At 47.9% G+C, this 24,312-nt stretch overlaps 2 protein-coding genes across 2 annotated transcripts in view; one reads left to right on the top strand and one right to left on the bottom strand.

Moving 5' to 3' along the window:
* Positions 1 to 7,372: 7,372 nt before the first annotated feature.
* The window catches only part of LOC139789285 (zinc finger protein 501-like), a 373,834-nt gene continuing 356,894 nt past the window's right edge, over positions 7,373 to 24,312 (bottom strand). Inside the window, 2 exon segments of the mRNA XM_071729805.1 lie at positions 7,373 to 7,776; positions 7,778 to 8,252. Of these exon segments, the coding sequence (XP_071585906.1) occupies positions 7,569 to 7,776; positions 7,778 to 8,079 (510 nt within the window). The 5' untranslated portion in view covers positions 8,080 to 8,252 and the 3' untranslated portion in view covers positions 7,373 to 7,568.
* LOC139789284 (zinc finger protein 501-like) lies at positions 12,076 to 13,517 on the top strand. The gene has a single exon (XM_071729804.1). It carries the CDS (start codon positions 12,996 to 12,998, stop codon positions 13,515 to 13,517), a length of 522 nt encoding a protein of 173 aa, XP_071585905.1. The 5' UTR covers positions 12,076 to 12,995.

Raw genomic sequence — 24,312 nt, 5'->3', positions numbered from 1 at the left:
TGCCTTGTTCTAAAAACGAGACTTACGCTCCCAATTATTTCCCAGACAGAAAGCTAGCTTCGTTAGGCCTTGTTTTGCTTTTCACTGTAACAGTGGAAAATTGTTTTGCTTCTAACTGAAACAGTGGAAAATTATGAGCTTGGACTGCTTCGCCTGGTCCTTTCTCAGTTTAGCCTTGAATTGTGCCGGTTATGATCACAAGTTCTAATTCTACATTAGGTAAATTCACACAAACAACTTGGCCTGCTCTCCTTTTCCCACAGGAACTGATCTGTTAAGATCCTTCTCTGTTTCATTTCCCCCCTTTCCTTAGAACTTACGAATTCTTTCGTCAAGTTCCAAGGAAGTGTTTCAATGGGTGCGAGTTACTGCCCACATTACTTGGGTAATATTATTCAACTTGTAAATTCACTACAGTATGATATAAAGTGTATCTAGCTTCAATTATTTACATTGTGGCTACAGAAACAGAATAATCAAATAATAATAATAATCAAGATTACAGCCTACAAACCTAGTAAAATTGCATGTACAAAAATTAGTACTCATGGCAATGATCGATAAAGATATTAATGCATAGCGTTCGAATACGTGCACCGCCATACATTTTACCGTTTACATGCTAAATCTGTGATCAGTTGTTATTATGGGATACATATACTTATCCGGAGTCCAGGTACCAACACTAAGGATCGCAAGTTCGTAGTGTCGGGCTCCTTCAGGAGTGCTCTTGGCAATGTTCAGGGGCCTTTTTGACCCGGGAGTAGTGGATCCAGGTGGGTCGTTCCTTAATTCGAACTGCAGTGAAGGTGGTGAGCAACACTTGGAAGGGTCCTTCCCACTTTTCTTGCAGAGGTTTTCCTGAAAGATTCTGCACATATACCCAATCACCAGGATTAAAAGGATGCAGTTTACACTCAGGTTGCTTAGGTTGGTGATCCATCACCACCGTGGCATTCTTATCAAAGTACTTTCCCACAGCTATAACATAATCATACACATATTGATTACCTATTTGATCTACAGCCTCACTATTTACAGTCTGCATTGCATAAGGTCTCCCATATAAAATTTCAAACGGGCTCAGTTTTTCTTTTGAGCGAGGCTTTACCCTTAGTCTGATTAGAGCAATAGGTAAGGCTTGGTGCCATTGCAAGTTAGTTTCCTGGCATATTTTTGCAATTTGCTGTTTAATAGGATGATTCATCTTTTCTACTTGCCCACTAGCTTGAAGTCTATAGGGCGTGTGCAATTGCCATTTGATTTGCAGTGCCTTACTTATTGCTTGTACAATTTTAGCACAAAAGTGCGAGCCTCTGTCCGAGGAGATGCTCCTAGGCACCCCAAATCTCAGAATGATTTCATTGAACAAGACTTTAGTTACTTCTCTTTCTTTGTTCATTCTGCATGGGAACGCTTCAGGCCATCCAGAAAATGTATCTAACTTTTAAATACTGATAAAGGGGATCTAATCCCCAGTGCGCCTTGTTATGTTCTATTTTTACAAATTGCCATATTAATTTCTCTGGCAGCACTAGCTGTCCAGTTTCTAGCTGACCCCATCCACTATCTAACATTTTACCTTTATTCCTTTGCATCCACTTATGGTCCGATTCCTGGTACTCTGGCTCAAACTTAGTATCTAGTTCTTCTGGTACCAGGGCCAAGACTAAATCTTTGGCCCTTGCAGCAGCTAATTTAGCTTCTGCATCGGCTGTTCTGTTACCCCTTTCTGGAACGGTGTTGCCTTTCAGGTGTCCCTTACAATGCATTATGGCCACTTGGGTAGGGAGCTGAACAGCCTCCAGCAACTGTAGGATTTCTTCTGCATATTTTATGTGTTTTCCCTGGGCAGTCAGCAGTCCCCGCTCCTTCCAGATTGCCCCATGGGCATGCACGACGGAGAAGGCGTATTTAGAATCCGTCTGTATGTTAATTCTCTTTCCTCTCGCCAACTCAAGGGCTCGGGTAAGAGCTATTAGTTCGGCTTTCTGCGCCGAAGTTCCTGCAGGCAAAGGACCCGATTCAATTACCTGCTCTGTTGTAGTTACTGCGTAGCCAGCCATCCTTACTCCCTGTTTTACGAAGCTACTGCCATCCGAGAACCAGTCATCTGCTCCTTCGAGTGGTTCTTCTTGGAGATCCGGGCGGCTGGAGTACACTGCCTCGATGGTTCCTAGGCAGTCCCGCTCAATTGGCTCTGCTGACACTCTTCCTTCTAGGAATGATGCTGGGTTGACAACATTAGTCACTTGAATGGTTATGTCATCTGACTCAGCTAAGATTGCCTGGTACTTTAGGAACCGGGAAGGTGACAGCCAATGGCCACCTTTCTGCTCCAGTACTGCGGATACAGTGTGGGACACTAATACAGTCATTTTCTGGCCCATAGTGAGTTTTCTGGCCTCTTCTATGTTTATGATCACTGCAGCCACTGCCTTCAGGCATGTGGGCCATCCTTTACTCACTTCATCTAGCTGCTTAGAGAAGTAAGCCACAGCTCTTTTGTATGGCCCCAACTGTTGAGCTAGGACTCCTAAGGCCATTCCCTGGCGTTCATGTGAGAACAGCCAAAATGGTTTCGTTACATCGGGAAGGCCCAATGCCGGGGCTTTCATCAGCTCTTGTTTCAGTCTTTTGAAAGCTGTTTCTGCTTCAGGAGTCCAGACTAGGATATTTTTAGACTCTTTCAACAAATCATAGAGAGGTTTGGCATGTATCCCGTACTGATATATCCACAAGCGACACCAACCTGTCATTCCTAGGAAGGCTCGCAGGTCTCTCAGCGTTTCAGGTCTGGGCATCTGGCAGATGGCTTTTTTCCTTGCTGTTCCTCGGGATCGCTGTCCTCCAGAGATCTCGTATCCTAGGTAGACCACCTTTTCTTGCACCAGCTGTACTTTCTGTTGGGAGACTCGATAACCGTTTAGGCCCAGGAAATTTAACAACGAAATTGTCCACTCAACACATTGCTCTTCTGTTTCAGTTGCTATCAGTAAGTCATCCACATATTGCAGGAGTGTGCCCTCTCCTGGTGGCCATTCCCACTGTTCCAATTCTTTGGTCAATTGATTTCCAAATATTGTAGGACTATTTTTGTAACCTTGGGGTAACACTGTCCAGGTTAGTTGTGTTTTCCTTCCTTTACCAACAAACTCCCATTCGAAGGCAAAAATCTTTTGGCTTTCTAAAGCTAAGGTAAGGCAGAAGAATGCATCTTTCAGATCTAACACTGTAAAACAAATTAGATTATCTTTTAGTTTCGTCAAGAGTGTGTAAGGATTAGCTACCACCGGGTGCAAAGTCTTAGTAATTTCATTTACTGCTCTCAAATCTTGTACCAGTCTGTAAGTCCCATTTGGTTTCTTGACTGGTAATATTGGGGTATTGAAATCTGATTCACATTCTATTATTAGTCCCAATTCTAAAAACCTCTCTATTAATGGCTCAATTCCCCTCCTGTCTTCTAGTCTCAGGGGGTATTATTTCCTGTTTACTGGTTTAGCCCCCGGTATTAATTCGATAACGATGGGGGCGGCCAGTTTCGACTTTCCAGGTATATCAGTTGCCCACACTGCAGGATATGTTTCGTTTATGATTCAGTCGATGCTATGATTACCAGCTTCTGGTTTAGCACAACTGATAGTTAGACTCAGGGCAGCTATCAATTGCTCTTCGTTTACCTGGAGTTCAAATTTATCTTTATCAAATTTTGTTACTGCCCCTAAATTCTCCAACAAGTCTCTTCCTAGCAGAGGCTTTGGAGAATTAGGTAAATATAAAAATTGATGAATCCCCATCTGTTTCCCAATCTTATACTTAAGAGGTTTCAAAAGAAAGCCTTTTCTGGTTGGCCCGTCGCCCCCACCGCTTGCACAAATTCACCTGTTTTCGGTATTAATTCTTGATTTAAGACTGAATAGGTAGCTCCAGTGTCGATTAGGAAATCCACTTCCATTTTACCTTCCCCTAGCTCTATTTTAACCAGTGGGTCTGCTAGGGAACGACTCACTGATCCCCCTCAATTATAATCATTATGCGTAACAGGAACAACGGAGGCCCCCTTCAGTTCCTCGTTTCGCTTAGGACATTCTCGTTGCCAGTGTCCCGTTTGCCAGCAATAAAAACACTGATTTGGGCCTCCCCTGTTTAGCTGGAACTTTCCTCTCCCTCTCATGGGATAACCACGCCCTCTACCTCTAGCATTTGCTTCTGGGAACCCCCGGAGTTGATTGTACTGCTGCAATAACCCTAGCGAGTTTCCTACTCTCTGTCTTCTCCCTAATATCACAAGGTCCAAATATCACAAGGCATGATGATATCAGAATGTTGCGTGAGACGAATCTCGCCGTGGGCACGAGTTCGGTTCGCGAGCAGAGTCAATCGAGCTAGTGTTGGTTCGGATTAGTATCAGAGAGCTAACTTTGGTCCGCCTGGCTCTGGAACCTCTTCCGGGACCACACCCTGCCGAAATCGGGCATGTGCACCTGGGCCAGCCCCAACTGGGCACAGGCGGGGCGAGCACCGTCCTGGCACCTGCTGCCTACGTTTCCCCCCTTTTTTTTTTTTTTTTTTTTTTTTTTTTTTTTAGGTTTTTATGGGGGAAAAGATGACAAATACGCGAAGATGTTAGTTGCGAGGTGCCTCGTTGTTCAGAGCCGGTGGTACTGGTCTGGTCGGGGCAGGGCGTGTCCATTTGCTGCTGAAAAGCTGGGCGTTGTTCGACGTCCCGCTTCTCTATTAGTTGCACGGCCCGAGTGACCTGGTCTTGCAGGGCCGATATCTTGTCTTCCAGCGCAGATACTGCCGCTGGTTGAGGGGCTGCTTTTTTCTCTGCAGCCTTCCGTGGGGCCAGGGGCGGCGGCGGGGGTAACTCTCCGCGGCAGCCGGAGGTGCTGCAAGCCGCGGTTTCCGCCCCATCATTTTCCGGTGTTTCGACTTCCGGGCCGATATCCGATAGGAGTTCGGTCACGGTTTGGTGGGGCTTCCCGGACATGCCCTTTATGGCAGGCTTGCCACTGGTCAGCCCCAGACATACTTGCTCGTTTTTTCCTTCCTCCAGGGGTGGCGCCGAGGGGGTCACGGCTGGCGCTCTCTCGGGCTCCTCCCCCTCGGAGGGTGGTGCCGAGGGGGTTGCAGCAGGCATTTCCTTCGGGGGAAATGCCTCGGTCTTTCGTAATGGAGCCGCGGCGGTGGCAATTGCCACTTCTATTTCGGCTTTCATAACAGCTAATAGATTGCAAACGACCCGCCAGGTATTGTCCGCACCAATAATGTCGCCGTTGGTCTCCTTATAGTGGAGACTTGCCAGCAGATTATACACCTCCCCCCAGAGGTCCCAGGCGGTCTCAGGACCCGGGTAGCGGAGGGGGTTCCTGCCTTTCCGCCTGGGCTACAATCTGTTCGGCAACGGCGGTGCCGGTAGGTTTGCTTGTATAGGATCCCATCATCGGTTTTACTGATGTCGATGTCGAAGAGAAGAAAAGGTTTCTCTTACCCGAATCTTTCGGGGTATCGAACGGTCTGTGGAGAAGGGTCACTTTCGGACGAAACGCTCGGGGAGACAGTTTAGACCGAAATTGTTGCCCGCATTCTCCACCAAATGTTGCGTGAGACGAATCTCGACGTGGGCGCGAGTTCGGTTCGCAAGCAGAGTCAAGCGAGCTAGTGTTGGTTCGGATTAGTATCAGAGAGCTAACTTCGGTCCGCCTGGCTCTGGAACCTCTTCCGGGACCACACCCTGCCGAAATCGGGCATGCGCACCCGGGCCAGCCCCAACTGGGCACAGGCGGGGCGAGCACCATCCTGGCACCTGCTGCCTACATCAGAAGGCAATATCATCAGGCAATGATATCATGATGGCTACAAGCTTAGCATCTTCACTCCAGCTTCTTCAGTTCAGGCAGTGGTGATATGTATGATGTGCAGAGTCCTTGTTCTTCAAGCAGTGTCATCTCCAAAGCTAAGGGTTCTGTAGCAACATCCTTGGGACTTGATGTACCTGTGAATTTAGTTCTCTAAAAGCATTTCTAATTCAAATGTTAAAGAGGTGCACTTTACAAACTGATGTCTTTTAGGACAGTAAAAGGGTACCCCAAATCAGAGACTTAATGGTGTCGTCACATGCAATAACATTATTCATTATGTACAGTGATCAGAAATTTCACAACAGTAGAGCATAACAAAACCAAATAAGAATGGAAGATTTACACAAACGCAGCACAATTATAAATACAAAAAGAACTCGTAATTAATTTTCTCTCAGTTTTGGTCCTTCTGCACATTTCAGCAACATTTATATATCCCATTATCTTCTCTCTTGGATAAGTTTTCCTTAGTAACTACATTCCATTATCACATATACCCTTGCCATAAACACACCTACCTATGTTAGTCAGCTCATTAATTTCCGTGTGACTCCTTTAAACTATTGCTTATACTTTTCTACTACTTCTGTACTTCTACTTCTGTAAAACCATTGCATATATGTTTCTTTAAACTACTACTTCTATTTCTTTAAATCTACTGCTTCACAAGAAATGAATCAGTCAAGCAAGGAAGATGTTCTGGGGCTTTTCTTCCATATTCTTTTCTACTGAGCTGTCACCAGCTTGTTCCATCCTCGTGAGAAACCATTCGAGATGTAATTCTCTTATTTCAGGAGACAACTGACAGAAGCCTTACTGCAGGCTGCTCAAGGTGTCCCATCACATCACCCATGGTGTCACAGAGGTTTCAGGAGAGCTCATGAAGCATCCCTCCTGACAGGCAAGGAGCAGCAACGCTCCTCTGAAGAGCTGTGACAGCTCCTGGAGTCTATAGGCACCTACAAGGTGGTGAAGGGTCTGGAGAACAAGTGCTCTGAGGAAGAGACTGAGGGAATTGGGAATGTGCAGTTTGGAGAAGATGAGGCTGAGAGGAGACCTTCTTGCTCTCTCCAACTCCCTGAAAGGAGGTTGTGTTGAGGTGGGTGCTGGCCTCTTCTCTCAAGTGAACAATGAGAGGACAAGAGGACATGGCCTGAAGTTGCACCAGAGGAGGTTTAGGAGGAAGAATTTCTTTACTGAGAGAGTAGTTAGGTGTTGAAATGGTCAGCCCAGGAAGGTGGTGGAACCACCATCCCTGGAAGGATTTAAAAAATGTGTAGTAGAGATGATCCTGCTCTGTTGGTGTCAGCATTGTCCTGCAGTCTGCTGCCTCCCTCTTCTACTGCTCCCTCAGCTGCACTCCCAGCCTGCTGTGCAGGAAAAGTGTCCAGGATCCCATCCTGCCACATCCCTTTAGGAGGGTGTCACAACTGTAAATACTTTCCTTTTTTTTCATTTTTTGGAAAAAGGCCTTCATGACGCTGAAAGAAATATTAAAAATTTTGGATGGTACATGAAGTGGTTCCTGATCTGACACTATTTTGTTGTCCACAAGAAGCTTAAGATAGCATCATTGGTGTGATGGCGCTTGGAAAATGAGGCAAACTTGACCCTTCATCCTTGGTGATGGCTGTGATGGGTCAGGTAATGACAGTTGAAATCTAATTTCCAGTAAAATCTCCTCTTGCGCTGGGAGTAGCTTTAATGTTTTTCACTGGCATGGAGGTGTTGATGGTTCTTCAAATGGGAGCTGTGACGGAAGCTCTTCCCACAGTCAGGACACTTGTAGGGACGTTCACCCTTATGGATCCGTAGGTGATAGGAGAGACCCCAGCTGGCTGTAAATCCCTTCCCACACTGGGTACACGTGTAGGGTTTTTCCTCAGTGAGGACATGTTGGTGATTAATTCGAGGTGCTGTTGTTGAAGGCTTTCCCACAGTGAGTGCAAGGATACAACTTCCCTCCTGTATCGATGCGGTGATGGCGTGATAAGGAGGAACTCTGGGTAAACTCCTTCCCACACTCCAGACACTTATAGTGTCTCTCACCTGTGTGGATGCGGTGATGCCGTGATAAATTGGAAGTCTGGGCAAACACCTTCCCACACTCAGAACATTTAAAGAGTTTCTCACCCATATGGATCTGTTGATGCTTGATGAAAGCTGATCTCCATCGAAAACCTTTCCCGCAGTCATGGCAGGTGTAGGACATGGTGCCTGTGTGATGGTGTCACCGTTGGACCAGATCCGAGCTGTCGCTAAACTGTCTCCTGCAGTCAGGACATCTCTGGGGTCTCTCACCCTGATGGATTTTCTGATGGTGGAGATGGACCAAGCAGATTCTAAACCTTTTCCCACATTCCTCACTGCTGTGAAACTTTTCTCCTGCATGGATTTCAATGATTTTCAAAATTACACTTGCACCAAAATCTTTCCTATCCTTACGACACCCAGGGAAGTTTTTTCCCCGATGGAGTCATCCTGTGTTTGAGAAAGAAGCCATAGTATAGTGACAAAATAGGGGTTGGGCTTTTTTTGTTTTGGTGGCAGCCAAAACCTACATCAAACATACTGTAGGTGAAAATGGAGTGCGAGGTGGAATAGGGAGGTTAACCATAGAGTTGAACACCCAGTGATCATCCTTTACTTCATCTTTAGCAGCTATACTGGCAACCAAAACCCAAAGGGGCCATTGTGTGGGGCAGAGGGTGATGGGGTTTTGAGCCACTGCTGGCTTGAGCTGTGATGACCCAATTGTGCTGACACTGCAAGAGGTAATTTAGGACTCCCCCATTGCTGTCTTAAACCCCTGGGGTGATTCAGGGTCTTATATCTCAATCAACCAGTTTGGTATGAGTTTGGATTCCCCGTCATGGTACCAAATCCCACCATGGCCTATAGGATTCCCCTATTGCACCCACATGCAGGATGAGCTGTCATCCAGCGGGATGAGTTGCGGTCTCCTAAGGGAGTCCCCGATTGTGGCTTTTAAGCCCTGGGGTTATCAAGTCCCCTGGAAGGATTCCGGACTTGCCATCCTTATCCCTGGCTCGAGGGTTATTTGAGGGTCACCAGTCGCAGACCCCAAATCCTTGGGATGACTTTGGGGTCCCCTGTCACAGCCCTGCCCACCAGTATTTTTTGGGCTCCCCCCATATTATTTTGAGGGAGCTAAAATCACTGTAGGCAGCAAGTGCCCAGACGGTGCCCCCCCCGCCTGTGCCCAGCTGGGGCTAGCCCAGGCACGCATGCCCGGGTTCGGTAGGTGTGGCTTCCGGAGAGGATTCCAGAGCCGGACGGATCAAAGTTAGCTCCTGATACCATCCGAGCCAGCACTAGCTCGACTGACTCCCACGGCGAGACTCATCCCACGCAACATCTGGTGGAGAATGCGAGCATTAATTTCGGTCTAAACCGTCTCCCCGAGCGTTTCGTCCGAAAGTGACCTTTCTCCACAGACCGTTCAATACCCTGAAAGATTCGGGTAAGAGAAACCCTTTCCTCTTTTCGACATCGACATCAGTAAAACCGATGATGGAATCCTATGTAAGCAAACCTACCGGCACCGCCGTTGCCGATCAGATTACAACCCAGGCGGAAACGCAGGAAAACCTCCGCTACCCGAGTCCTGAAACGGCCTGGGACCTGTGGGGGGAGGTGTACAACCTGCTGGCAAGCTTCCACTATAAGGAGGCCAACGGCGACATTATTGGTGCGGACAACACCTGGCGAACCGTTTGCAATCTATTAGCTTGCTTGAATGCCGAAATAGAAGTGGCAATGGCCACCGCCGCGGCCCCATTACGAAAAACCGAGGTATTTCCCCTGAAGGAAATGCCCACAGTAACCCCCTCGGCACCCCCCTTCGAAGGGGAGGAGCCCGGGAGGGCGCCGAGTGTAGCCCCGCCAGCACCGCCCTCCGAGGGGGGGGAGCCCGGGACAGCGCCGAGCGCAGCCCCGTCGGCGCCATCCCCGGAGGAAGGAAAAAATGAACAAGTGTATCTGGGGCTGACCACGGGCAAGCCTGCCATAAAGGGCATGTCCGGGAAGCCCCGCCAAACCGTGACCGAACTCCTATCGGATATCGGCCCGGAAGTCAAAACACCGGAAAATGATGGGGCGGAAACCGCGGCTGGCGGCACCCCCGGCTGCCGCGGAGAGCTACCCCCGATGCCGCCCCCGGCCCCACGGAAGGCTGCAAAGATAAAAGCAGCCCCTAAACTAAAGTAGCTGTACGAGGGAATCCTTAACCCCAAGCTCTTTATGTTTCTACTCCTGCTCCTTGTCTCTGGTCCTCCTGCCATACACTGCTGGGAAAAGCCCAGCTCCATCATCCTGTTGATCACCTCCAGGAGCCTGCAGGCTTCGCAGATGATGCCTTTAACCCTCAGCTTCTGCGGCTTCGTCGTCTTCACCAACCTCTCCCTGCAGACCAGTACCACCGGCTCTGAACAACGAGGCACCACGCAGCTAAGATCTTCGCGTATTTGTCATCTTTTCCCCCATAAAAAAAAAAAAAAAAAAAAAAAAAGGGGGGAAATGTAGGCAGCAAGTACCCAGACGGTGCCCCCCCGGCCTGTGCCCAGCTGGGGCTGGCCCAGGCACGCATGCCCGGGTTCGGTAGGTGTGGCTTCCGGAGAGGATTCCAGAGCCGGACGGATCAAAGTTAGCTCCTGATACCATCCGAGCCAGCACTAGCTCGACTGACTCCCACGGCGAGACTCATCCCACGCAACAAATCACAGCTCTTCCACCCTCCAGATGAGTTGGAGGGTTGCCAATCCCACCACCGTCACCCCAGGGATAAGTTTAGTTCCCCCTTCCTACCCATCCTCCGCCCCCTCCTCATCTGGTGCTGCTTACCCCCAGTTTGGGCAGTACTGGGATAACCACCCCCCTCCCATCACTTCCCATCACCTCTCGCTACCTGCAAAGGGGACAAAGCCCAGGCTGGTGGGGGGAGGGGGGCAGTGCTCTGGCCGTCACAAGTTAGGGGGTCCCGGCTGCAGTGCGGGGGGTGTGGGTGCAGCCCCCGGGGCAGAGGAGCGAAACCTCCCAGGAGCTGGGATCATACTGTGGAACACTGTGGTTGGCCAGGTCAGATCATCTGCCCTGGATTTTAGTCCATGGTCACATGTATCCCTCATTCTGGAACAGGAGAGAACCCAAAACAGCACTTCTGATCTCCCTTCCTCTTGTTTAGTTGGAGTCTGAAGCCTCCAAAAACTTGAGGTACTCTGAAAAGAAAAAATATATTTTAGAATGAATTCTGCCCAGGATTAGAAACAAGATGAGCCTGAATTGCAAGTGAAGGATAAGAAAAAACCCTCAGGGCATAAACCACTGGGCTGGTCATTGTCCCCCTGAGTTTACACCTGAAAGCAGTGAATTAGCAGCCTCTTATCTCCAGGGCCTGATGGCTTTGTGTTGAGGTTGGGTCAGCACCACCCAGCTGTGATGTGTCCCCTCCCCCTGCCCATGCCACAAGCCTGATGTGTTCAAACCCCCCAGGACACAGCCCTGGTGTCCTCCCCCCTACCAACTTCCAACCTCACCCCCAGGTCGGGTCCCTCCCCCCCGAGGCCCCTCCCCACCATTTCTTCCTCCCCCCGCCGCTTCCAGCGGTCACTCTGCAACTCCCGGGAGGTTTCACCCTACCACCCTGGGGCTGCATCCACACCCCCCGCCCCGCAGCCGGGACCCCCCAACTGTTGACCACCAGAGCATCGCCCCCCCTCCCCACCGGCCTGGGCTGTGGCCCCACTGCAGGTTGCAAGAGGTGATGGGAGGTGATGGGAGGGGGGTGGTTATCCCTGTACTGCCCAAACTGGGGGAGAGCAGCACAAAATGGGGAGGGAGGGGGATGGTTGAGAGGGGGGAACTAAACTTATCCCTGGGGTGAGGGTGGTGGGATTGGCGACCCCCCAAATCTTCTAGAGCGTGGAGGAGCTGTGATTTTATCTCCTTCCAAGTAATTTGAGGGACCCCAAAACATTCTGGTGGGCAGAGCTTTGATAGGGGATCCCCAAGTCATCCCGAGGGTTTCTTGGCTGTAACTGGGGACCCTCAAATCATCCTCGAGCCAGGGAAAAGGATGGCAAGTCCAGAATCCTTCCAGGGGACTTTATAACCCCAGAGCTCAGGAGCCACAGTCGGGGACTCCCAAAACCTCTCCGGAGACCCCATCACATCCCAGACTTCAAAAACATCTCAGGAGACCCCCACTCATCCCAGTGGATGGAAGCTCGTGCTTCATGTAGGTGTGATGGGGGAAACCCCAGGTCATGGTGGGAATTTGGTACCATAATGAGGGACTCAAACTCATAGTCTAGTGGTTGGGTGGGATGCAGTGACCCCTTAATCACACCCAGGATTGTTGACAGAAATAAGAGAGCGATAAATCATCTCTTGGAGTGTAAGTGCAATGGGGTGATCCCAACTCAAGGAAGGAGTGGCTAAAAACCCCAGCACCCCCTGTCCTACCCAATACCCTCTAAGGGTTTTAGCTGCCAGTGAAATTCCTAAAGATGTAGTAAAGTATGATCAGTGGGTGTCCAACTCTACGGGTAACCTCCCTATTCCACCTCACACTCCATTTTTGCCCACAATAAGTTTTATGTAGTTTTTGGCTGCCACCACCACACAAAAAGCCCACCCCAACTTTGTCACCACACTATGGCTTCTTTCACAGACACGGGGTGACTCCATCTAGGCAAAAACATCTCTGGGTGACGTAAAGAGGATACAGCTTTTAGTCACAGTTTGACTTCAGTGAAAAATCATTTAATCCATCCAGGGGAAAAAATTGACATTGACCAGGAATGTGGGAAAAGGTTTAGGGTCTGCTTGGTCCATCTTCACCATCAGAAAATCCATCAGGGTGAGAGACCCCAGAGATGTCCTGACTGCAGGAGACAGTTTAGCGACAGCTCGGATCTGGTCCAATGGTGACACCATCACACAGGCACCATGTCCTACACCTGCCATGACTGCGGGAAAGGTTTTAGCAGGAGATGGCATTTTATCCAGCACCAGCGGATCCACACGGGTGAGTAACCCTTTAAATGTTCTGAGTGTGGGAAGGAGTTTTCCCAGAGTTCCAATTTATCACAGCATTGCCACATCCACATGGGAGAGAGACCCTATAAGTGTCTGGAATGGGGGAAGGGGTTTTCCCAGAGTTCCCATTTATCCGAGCATCACCGCATCCACACGAGAGAGAGACCCTATAAGTGTCTGAAATGTGGGAAGGAGTTTTCCCGCAGCTCCAATTTATCACGCCATCATCGCATCCATACAGGAGAGAAGTTGTATCCCTGCACTCACTGTGGGAAAGCCTTCAACAATAGCACCTCTTGGATTAATCACCAACACGTCCACACTGAGGAAAAACCCTACACGTGTCCCCAGTGTGGGAAGGGCTTCACAGCCAGGTCGGGTCTCACCCAACACCTACGGATCCATAGGGGTGAACGTGCCTACAAATGTCCCGACTGTGGGAAGAGCTTTTCCAGGAGCTCCGATCTCATCAGGCATCGTGCCATCCACACAGGGGAGAAACCATACTTGTGTCTCCACTGCTCCAATAGCTTCAGGCAAAGCTCCCATTTGCTGAATCATCAGCACCTCCATAGGGGTGAACAACCCTAAAGCTATGATTTCATCTCTCATCACCAGACGCACCAGGTTACCACTTTTTCCAAGCTTTAGAGTTTCCAAGCTTCCACATCTTTAGATTCTTTTAAACCATTTAAAGTAAAACAAGGAAGTGATTATCACAACAACACACTTGTCAGGGGAGGTGTCTGAATGGGACCAGGTGTATTTCTTTCTTTTTTAGTTAGGGAACACCCGTATGGAGCATTTTAGTGTGACTTTTCAGAGGGACTTGGAAAGAAAACAAGACCAAAAATTTGGGATTGCGTCATTTTGAAGTGAAAAGAAACCTTTTCCACTAAGATGCCCTTTTAAGGAGATTTAGGCGCAGAAATTAGACTTTACGCTTCACTGTCCTGATGACTGTGTGTCCTGGTTTAGGCCAGGATAAAGGTTATTTTCTGTCTTGTACTTTTGCTTTCTGCTAAGTCTCTTGTAAGTAGTTGCACTTGCTGAAATTAACAGCAAGTTTCTCAGACAGTGTGTGTTTCTAGGACTGATAACACTCGATGTTTATAGTTACTGCTAGAGACTGGTATGTAGGGCCAAGGACACTGCTCAGCTCTGAGGAAAACATTTTACCCTCCAGGAGGATAAAGAGGTCCCACCTGCATCCCTCCTTTGGGGAGGAACGGACAAGATAGATGCCAGAATTGACCAAACAGAGTATTCCATCCCATATACGTCACATTCAGTATAAATTTGAGGCATAACAAGGGCCAAGCCATGCTTCCAGCTTCCGGCTGCCTGTCCTTCCTGCCTTTCCTGCTTCCCTTCCCTCACCCGGCATCCTGGGAGGATTCCATCCGTTCGTCTGCCTGTGGTCCTGATCCGTGCCAGCCCATATCTGTGTGTTCCTGCCTCCAGTTCCCGACTGCTGCCGACTCCAGAAGTCCAACCTGGACTTTCCCAGGGCTGCCCTGCAACCTCGGTGGTGACGTGAGAGTTATTGGGGGGAGAGGGAGGAGGAACGTGGTATCCATTTTCCTGTATATTTGTATATATTTGGTAATTTTTTCTATTTATCATTACTGTTTCATTAAAGTTGTGTAATTTAGTTTCTAACCCATAAGTCTCTCTCCCTTATTCTCTCCTTTCTTATCAGAGAGGAGAGAGAGATTAATAGAGATCATCTGTTACTCGGTTTAATTGCCGGGCCAGTGTTAAACCGTGACAGATTTATTGGCTCCCAACATGGGGCCTGAGCTAATTGTCTCGAGTCCAGTTTAAATTTTGACTAATTTGCTTGAATAGTTTGAATTCCAACTCCAGTGGAAGAATGGCTTTGCTGAGCTGGAATCAGACCTTGTTCTTTGGAAATTTCACAGTGTTGCAGGTGGCGGGGGAGATGAAAATTTAGAAGTAGTTATGCTAAGGTTTGGACTGGTCAAGCAGGACAGAAAAGCAGGAAACTGACAAGGAAAGTGTTAATGTGCTGAGAAGAGGGGAACAGTTTATCAACAAGGAATGTGCTGGGAAGAGGGGAACAGCTTATCAAAGGGGATTAGTCGAGCTTGAACATGAAGAAAAGTAAACTGACATTGAAGATAAGGGTTATTACGCATGTAAGGGGGGTTGATGGTGGGAGACAGTCAAAACAATATCTAAAATTGAAAAGTATGAGATTTGCGGTTCGTAGATGTCTCTCTATTGTTATCTGCATGTAACTGTTTCGCAACTGAAATTCTGCACGAAGGCTTCATTGTAAAAAGGGTATAAAAGCTGAACCGAAAACGGGGATCGTGGGAATCCTGACTTGGGACGCTAGTCCTCAGGTTTCCCGGGCCCCGAATAAAGCACCGCATAAACTGGCACTCTGTTGGTTTGTTTCTTGACTTCGGGCAACAGTTTTTGGCACCCCAGATGGGACTCCGGGGGCGGCTGGGGCGGTTCGCGTGCTGATCCACTCCAAGCCGGCACCAGGTGATTCCTGGAGGAGACATCAACCCGTGCCCGACCCCGCGCCCGATGGACGACCATAAGGTAAGCCCGAAGGTGCTTTATTCCTTATAGGTTGGTTGGTATTTGGTATTTGGTATTTGGTTGGTTGGAAGCCTAGGCGCTGGTCGTAAGACATGGCAAGTAGAAAGCTGTGCAGATCCAGCACTTGCCACTCGCGGCGATGAGTATAGGCAAGTTTGGTATTTGGTTGGTATTTGGTATTTGGTATTTGGTTGGTATTTGGTATAGGTATTTGGTAATCGGCTGTATATTGGTTTTGTGTGTGTGAGTGCGCGCGAATACGAGTGTCAGCGTTTTGTGTGTGTGGGAGCGCAAGTTCGGGTGTCAGCATGCTACCATTTAAAACTTTTAGAGCTCTGTCTTGTAACGAAAAGGATGTTCCTGAGGATTCGCCTCTCGGTTGTCTGTTAAAACATTGGAAAGAGGATAATTTTAAGCAGGAATTGCGGAAGAAGACGTTGATTGATTATTGTAATCATGTATGGCCTGAATATGAAACAGAGGGAATGCAGTGGCCGCAGAATGGTACAATAACTCCTGAGATATTAGGTCCTATGATGAGTTTCTTGCGGGAGAATGAAAAATGGGATGAAATACAGTATTTGGATCTGTTTTATCATCTAAAAGGAAAACCTGAGTGGCAAAAAGCTTGTGGATTGTCGGAGTTAAAAACCAGGGAAGTAGAAAGTAATGAGTGTGCTGGTTGTAAAGAGCGTAAAATACGGTCCTCGGAGGAGGAGGAGGACGTGTCTTTGTTGGTGCCCCCAAGTGCGCCGCCGCCCCCACCCCCCGAGGCTTCCTCAGTAAATCCGGTTAGAGCCCCTCTCCCTTTCTCACTCAAGGAGGAGGTAGAGCAGGGGGGGGAGGGGGTCGAACAGCCGAGAACGCCGCTTGCGGAACGGACTCGGAGGGGGAGGTTGGGGAGAGGAGGCGGTTTGTCGCAGCCTCAGTTGATGGCTCCGCTGCGGGAGGCAGTAGGAGCAGATGGAGGAAAGGTGATGATAAAGGTTCCTTTTTCGCCGCACGATTTAATGATATGGAAGCAATCGGCGGGGGCGTACAGGGAAAATCCTGAGAAAGTGGCTCGGGTTGTGAAAATGGTAATAAAGACTCAAAATCCTGATTGGAATGATTTGCAGGTGTTGTTAGACACTATTATGGATTCCACAGAAAAGGAGATGGTGTTTAGGGCGATGACGAATCGGGCAAGGGAATTGATTAGAATGCAGGTAGCACAAGGTTCGGTAAATGATTTGGTACCAAGGGAGGACCCCAAATGGAATCCCAATTCATCGGCGGGATACAGAGCGTTAAAAAAACTACCAGGATTTACTGGTAGAAGGGGTCCGTGAGGGGATTCCAAAAACGATGAATTGGTCTAAGTTGTATTCTGTGAGGCAGGATAAGGGGGAATCCCCATCGGCATTTTTAGAAAGGCTAAAAGAAACAGCGCGGAGATACACGGATTTGGATGTGGAAGCTGAATTGGGAAAAATGCAACTGGCATTGATTTTTATGGGTCAATCTCAGGAGGATATTAGGAAAAAGCTGCAGAAGCTAGAGGGAGAAGATACACGGAATTTGGAGAAGTTATTGGAGGTTGCATGGAAGGTATATAATAATAGGGAAAAGGAGACAACAAAGAAACAGCAGGCAAGCATGCTGGCGGTCTTGCGGCAAGCGGCGGGTGGAAACAATGGAAATAATAGAGGTCGCAGTTGCAGCATGGGGAGAGGCGGTGTTCCGATGGGAGGAGGCTTTGGGGGTTTTGGGAACCAGAGTGCAGGGGGACGCGGAAGGTTAGGACCTAACCAGTGTGCCTTTTGTAAAGGACTGGGACACTGGAAAAATGAGTGCCCATTTAATCAGGGAGCCCCGATGTGGGGGGGAGGCTTCCCGGGCAATAGAGCGAATCTCGGCAACAGGCTAGGAGGCGGATTGAATTCGTTCACGGGAAATCCACAAGGTGTCGCTCAAGCCTTTATGATGGGGAATTGCCAGAATCAGAGCTGACTAGATAGGGACCTAAAGGTTATTTTAGAAGTCGAAGGGGAGCCGATGGAATTCAGGATAGATACAGGGGCTAGTTACTCGGCAATGAGCAAATTAAAGGGATCTCTTAGTGACTCCACGGTGTTGGTTGTTGGGGTATCTGGGGAGATTGAAGAAAGGGCATTCCTGCGGCCACTCAATATAAAATTTGGGGGAAAAGAATTTGATCATCAATTTCTGTATACGCCGAACAGCCCAGAGTCTCTGCTCGGGAGAGACTTGCTTTCAGCATTACAGGCAAGAATTATTTTTGAAAAGGGTAGGGTAAAACTAGAAATACCAGAGGAAAACCTGGCAAAATTGTTTGTGATCAAAGAAGTAGGGAAGGAAGAGATACCACCGGAAATTGAACAATCAGTCGCGCCATGGGTTTGGGAGACAGGGACTCCAGGTAAATCAAAAGCGGCAGTACCAGTAGTAGTGGAATTAAAAGAAGGGGCTCAACCAATAAGGGTACGGCAGTATCCCATCAGCCTGGAAGCTAGGAAGGGAATAGCCCCCATGATAGCTCAATTCTTAGCTCTAGGAATTTTGCAGGAGTGTGAATCTGAATTCAACACCCCCATCTTTCCGGTCAAAAAGCCTAACGGCAATTACAGGTTAGTACAGGATCTAAGGGCAATTAACTCTATCACCAAAGATATACATCCCGTGGTGGCAAATCCGTACACATTGTTAACATCTGTTTCTGAGAAATTTCAGTGGTTTTCAGTAATTGATTTAAAGGATGCCTTCTTCTGCATACCCCTGGCACCTGAAAGCAGGAACATCTTTGCATTCGAATGGGAAAACCCCGATACGGGACAGAAGCGCCAACTCACATGGACCAGGCTTCCCCAAGGATTTAAATCCTGGCCCACTATATTCGGTAACCAGCTGGCCAAGGAACTTGAGGAATGGAAGACCACCCAAGTAAAAGATTCGCATTCCTCTTATGTGGTGTTGCAGTATGTGGATGATATTTTCCTGGGTACCGCAGAACAGGGTCTCTGCCTCAAATTAACCATTGCATTGCTGAATATGTTAGGACAGGCTGGATACGGGGTATCCAGAGAAAAGGCACAGCTGGTCAAACAAAAGGTCATTTATTTAGGATGTGAAATTTCACAGGGAATTCGTCGTTTGGGAGTGAATCGCATTCAAGCCATATGTGCAATTCCAGTACCCCACAATAACCAGGAATTAAGATCTTTTCTAGGAATGATTGGCTGGTGCAGACTGTGGATCCCCAACTTCGGGTTGACAGCCAAACCCCTGTATGAGGCTGTGAAGGAACCGAGATTTAAGTGGGGACCCATGGAAGATAAAGTGTTCCAGGAATTAAAACAGGCCCTCAAGGAAGCGCCTGCCCTGGGCTTGCCAGATTTAACCAAGGACTTCCAACTGTATGTACATGAAAGACAGAAATTAGCTTTGGGGGTGCTCACACAAAAATCGGGATCTTGGAAAAGGCCGGTTGGGTACTTTTCCAAACAATTGGACTCAGTAAGTGGGGGATGGCCAGGATGCCTAAGAGCAGTGGCAGCCACAGTAATCCTGATCCAGGAGGCACGCAAGCTAACATTGGGCAAGCACATGACAGTTTATGTACCCGACATGGTCATAACAGTATTAGAACAAAAGGGGGGTCATTGGCTCTCATCAAGCAGGATGCTCCAATACCAGGCCCAGCTGAGGGAACAGGATGATGTGGAACTAAAAATAACAAATCACCTTAACCCAGCAGAGTTTCTCAGGTCCACCCAGGAAGAAGGAGAGCTGGAACATGACTGCGTGGAGGTAATCGAGCAAGTGTACTCCAGCCGGAAGGACCTGAAAGATGAGCCACTGCCGGACCCTGATTGGGAACTGTTCGCGGACGGGTCCAGCTTTGTGGAAAGTGGTATCAGGTATGCAGGGTATGCAGTGGTCACCTTGCAGCAGATAGTGGAAGCAAAAGCATTGCCCCCGGGCACGTCAGCGCAGAAGGCAGAAATTTGGGCTCTAATAAGGGCCCTGGAGCTGAGCCAAGGGAAGAGAGTCAACATATGGACTGATTCCAAATATGCATTCGGAGTGGTAAATGTGCACGGGGCTCTGTGGAAGGAGCGGGGACTTCTTAATTCGCAGGGGTCGTCAATCAAACACAGGGAAGAGATAATCATGTTACTGGAAGCAATTTATAAACCATCGGCAGTTGCGGTGATGCATGTCAAAGGACATCGGAACGAACCAGGGAAAGAGTTCCAGGGAAATCAACGAGCAGACCAAGTGGCGAAGCAGGCCGCCAGAGAAGTATGGACTCAATTAGCTTTGATACCGGCCCGGAGCAACCCTGCCGCTGCACACATGGAAGACAAACCACATTATTCACCGGAGGACGAGAAACTGGCTCAGATGTTGCAGGCACAAAAGAACATCAAGGGTTGGTACGTGACCCCAACAGGACAGGTGATCTTACCGGTAAGGATCATGAAGACAGTATTGGAAACAGAACATAATAAGTGTCACTGGGGTGCGGAGGCAATGGTAAGATTTTTGAAAAACGAAATATTCTCAAACCAGATGTTAACATTGGCAAAAAGGGTAAATGCAATGTGTCCGGTGTGTATCAAAAACAACCCAGTAGTAAGGAGGCAGGTTCAAATGGGTAAGTTGCAGGTAGGTCCCCAACCAGGAGATTATTGGCAGATAGATTTCTCCGAGTTACCAAAAGCCCAAGCATACAAATACCTGCTGGTGTATATGTGCACATTTTCAGGATGGCCAGAAGCTTTCCCTTGCAGGACCAATCAGGCAAAAGAAGTGGTAAAAACACTTCTGAAAGAAATCATCCCTAGATTTGGGGTGCCGTTAGGGCTATCATCCGATAGGGGTCCTCATTTCACTGCAGGGATCGTGCAGGAGATTTCTGTAACGTTGGGAATAGTTTGGAATCTGCACACGCCCTGGAGGCCCCAATCAAGTGGTAAGGTAGAGCGGATGAATCAAACACTGAAAAACCAAATTAAGAAAATTTGTCAAGAAGCAAAAATCCAGTGGCCACAGGCATTGCCTTTAGCTCTGTTAAGGGTTAGGATCAAACCAAGGGAAAGGATAGGGGTGAGTCCGTACGAAATTTTGTATGGTAAACCCTACCATGCTGCTACCTACCAGGGGGACCCTCATTTGGTGGGAGATCAGGTGATATTAAATTATGTGTTGTCTCTGAATAAGACTCTTACAGCACTCAGAGGAGCGTTGCAGTGGAATCGACCCCTATCCCTGGAAAATCCGGCCCACGACATCCTTCCAGGAGACCAAGTTTACATACGGAACTGGTCAGTGGAACCACTGAAGGAGACATGGGACGGTCCTCACCAGGTGATCATGACCACCTACACGGCTGTCAAGGTCGACGGGATCGACAACTGGATTCATTACACCAGGGTCAAGAAGGTCCCTACGCAATGGTCGGTAGAGCCTTTGTCTCCAACAAGGATGGTGTTCAGAAGCAAATCTTAGGAATACTGATTTTCCTAAGCTTGATTGTGTTAACAGAAACCTTTGTAAAAGTTAATGTACCAGAATCTTATCTGTTGAGACCTGAGGGATCTAATGTTAATCTGACCTGTTTGTTTACTGATGACCAGGGAGCTGGATCCGCCGAAATTATCGTGAGGTGGAAATGGGTTACGGAGGACGAGCTGATTACGGAGGGGGTAAAGACAGCTTGGGATGAGCCGTGCCAGGAAGGAGCAACTATCCTGCAGATACCCAATGTGACCCGGAAAAACGAAGGGAAGTACACTTGTTTAGTGCAGGTACGGGACAGTTTTGATTATGGGGATGTGCAGTTTCTTACAATAAGTACATCTTATACGGAAAGAGAGAGGAGAGTGATGCGACAGGTTACTGACACTGGAGGATTGACCAAGGGCAGAGGCCAAGAAAATTTGGTAGTAGGACTAATCAGAGATTTCGGTCTCATGCAAAATGTAACAGAAATCACAGCTTGTTTACCATTACCCCGGGCAGCAGGTGAACCCATACCATGGGGAATAATACCTGTGACCGAAATGCCGGAGTCATTGAGGAATGCTTCCTGGACATGCCAGTTTGTCCCTAAGACAGTAGAGGCATGGAAGGATTTATGTATGACTATCCGAGTAATGACCGAAGCCGATTGTAAGTTGAAGCCTAATTATTATGGCTGGATTCAGAATACGAGGAGATGCCTAATCAACTTCCCGGTGGATGAAGCATGTAACAAAGTTCCAGTAAGGACTCTTACCACACGAAATGAGATGAGCTGTCAAAATATTACTCAGAGTAAGGATATGTGGAAAGATTGGAAAACCTTATGGGGACCCAGTGTCTTAGAGTATTACACTTATCTCGGGAAAGTACAATGGTGCATTCAATGGTCAGGGAATAGAAACCAGTCATATTATAAGGCCCCTATTACATCTACCTCCTCCAGACAGTTTCAGGCCCAAACAGGAATGGAATTGTACAGAAGTATTTACATGTGACACTCCGGAAGATCAAATAGGACTAGTACCAGTAAAGATGGCATTGAAGTGGGGATGTGAATGTAGGGGATATAATCATACCATAAGTATGAGACAAGGGATGGAACCTATAGATTGCAGGCACACAACGGTTCGCAGTCCTGGGAATTTGGTATGGGTATTGGGACATGGCCAATGGACATCTCACCTACCCTTAGATGGGCTAACCACGCAAATTACCTTGGGTGTACCGACCCTGTGTCCATTTTGGAAACAATCAAAGTTAACATCAAAAGAGATACGAAAGAGACAGAGAAGAGATATTAGTAAAGAACTGGATGCTTTAGGATTGGATAAAGAAGATGGGTGGCATGAACCCTCTTCAGGAGTCAAATTTGGGTGGGTGCTGGAATCCTTGTTTACACCAATTTCCACCTATCGGAATCGGGAAATGTTGTTCAGATTATTGGGACAGACCGAAAGGTTGGCAGCAGTAACGAAGAAAGGATTTAGGGACTTGAATTTACAGCTACAGGCCACAACTAGAATGACCATACAAAATAGAATGGCATTGGACATGATATTACCAAAAGAGCATGGTGTCTGTGGGTATCTGCATGATAAGGATAAGCATTGTTGTGTACACATCCCAAATGTCACTCAAGAGGTAGAAAAAGATATTAATCAATTGGAACAAATTGAGGGCAGGGTCCACGATGTTCAAAGAGAAGCAGAACATAATTGGGTTGGAGCAATATTCAGCTCCCTGGGGATCCAGGTCTCTGGTTGGATATCATCAATTGTACAATATGGAATCATGATAATTATAATCATTATGGTTGCTTTAGTAGTATACAAGTGTCTTTTAGGAATGATTGCAAAGGAAGGCCGACACACTCGGAGGGTCATGAAGGCCATAACCCAGAGAGAGGTGATCCTCCCACAAGATAACTCACCCCACCCGCCTGACAAGAAACCGGCAGCTTGAGAGGTTGAGCATCCTTGCGAAAGAAGATCGAAGGATGCTCAAAGGGGGGGACTTGTTGCAGGTGGCGGGGGAGGTGAAAATTTAGAAGTAGTTATGCTAAGGTTTGGACTGGTCAAGCAGGACAGAAAAGCAGGAAACTGACAAGGAAAGTGTTAATGTGCTGAGAAGAGGGGAACAGTTTATCAACAAGGAATGCGCTGGGAAGAGGGGAACAGCTTATCAAAGGGGATTAGTCGAGCTTGAACATGAAGAAAAGTAAACTGACATTGAAGATAAGGGTTATTACGCATGTAAGGGGGGTTGATGGTGGGAGACAAAACAATATCTTAAATTGAAAAAGTATGAGATTTGCGGTTCGTAGATGTCTCTCTATTGTTATCTGCATGTAACTGTTTCGCAACTGAAATTCCGCACGAAGGCTTCATTGTAAAAAGGGTATAAAAGCTGAACCGAAAACGGGGATCGTGGGAATCCTGACTTGGGACGCTAGTCCTCAGGTTTCCCGGGCCCCGAATAAAGCACTGCATAAACTGGCACTCTGTTGGTTTGTGTCTTGACTTCGGGCAACAACAGGGTTGGAGATTAAACCAATCATGCTGTACCTTTGGTATTTAGGGTATGCGATCTGTCTTTTCGCAGCTGGAATTGCTGTTACTATGTGGGTCTTTTTTCGTAAGAGCTGCTTAAGAACCATCGTCGCAATATGGTCCTCAATATTAATGTATATCATGATGCATGGTGCATGGTACAGTGGTGTTTCATACAGAGATAAAAAACTTGGTTGGTAATTACACTCCCAGTTTTAATTTGGGAAATTATTCCATTCCATCATATTTTGGGCTGACTTCACCAGATTTTAGTAGCAATGGCATTCCATTTCTCAATCTTCTGGTGGGTGTTGTTAATTTTTCTCATATAATTGTGAGGAGTAACACAAAAACCACAGTAATGAGAGTGAGCATGCCTTTTTGGAGGCCGAGAGTTGCTGCTCGGAGAGTGAGAGCTGCTCCTCATACAGAGAGCACCTCCACTCCTGCCTCTGCAGCTGTTTCTCGCCCCCCCTCACGCAAGGGCACAACTCAGATAAGGCCGGCCAGCATCGCCAGTGTTTCTGCTACAGTTGCAGCTGCTGTCTCTGCCCCCGCAGACACTGCTGATGCTCAGAAAGCGAGTCCTGCTGCTGCTACTGCTGCAGACACCACAGCCTCTCCCCCTCAGCCCAAACAGATACTTGTTGACCCTTTAACTAGGAGAAAAGGAAAACAATGGAAATCAGAAATGAGCCTTAACCCTTCCAGGTTTGAACGAGACGACC

This window comes from Heliangelus exortis, chromosome W (assembly GCF_036169615.1).
Source record: "Heliangelus exortis chromosome W, bHelExo1.hap1, whole genome shotgun sequence".
NCBI classification, from domain to species: Eukaryota; Metazoa; Chordata; class Aves; order Apodiformes; family Trochilidae; genus Heliangelus; species Heliangelus exortis.
The sequence above is the reverse complement of the archived record's forward strand: the minus strand, read 5'-3'. Positions and strand labels throughout refer to the sequence as shown.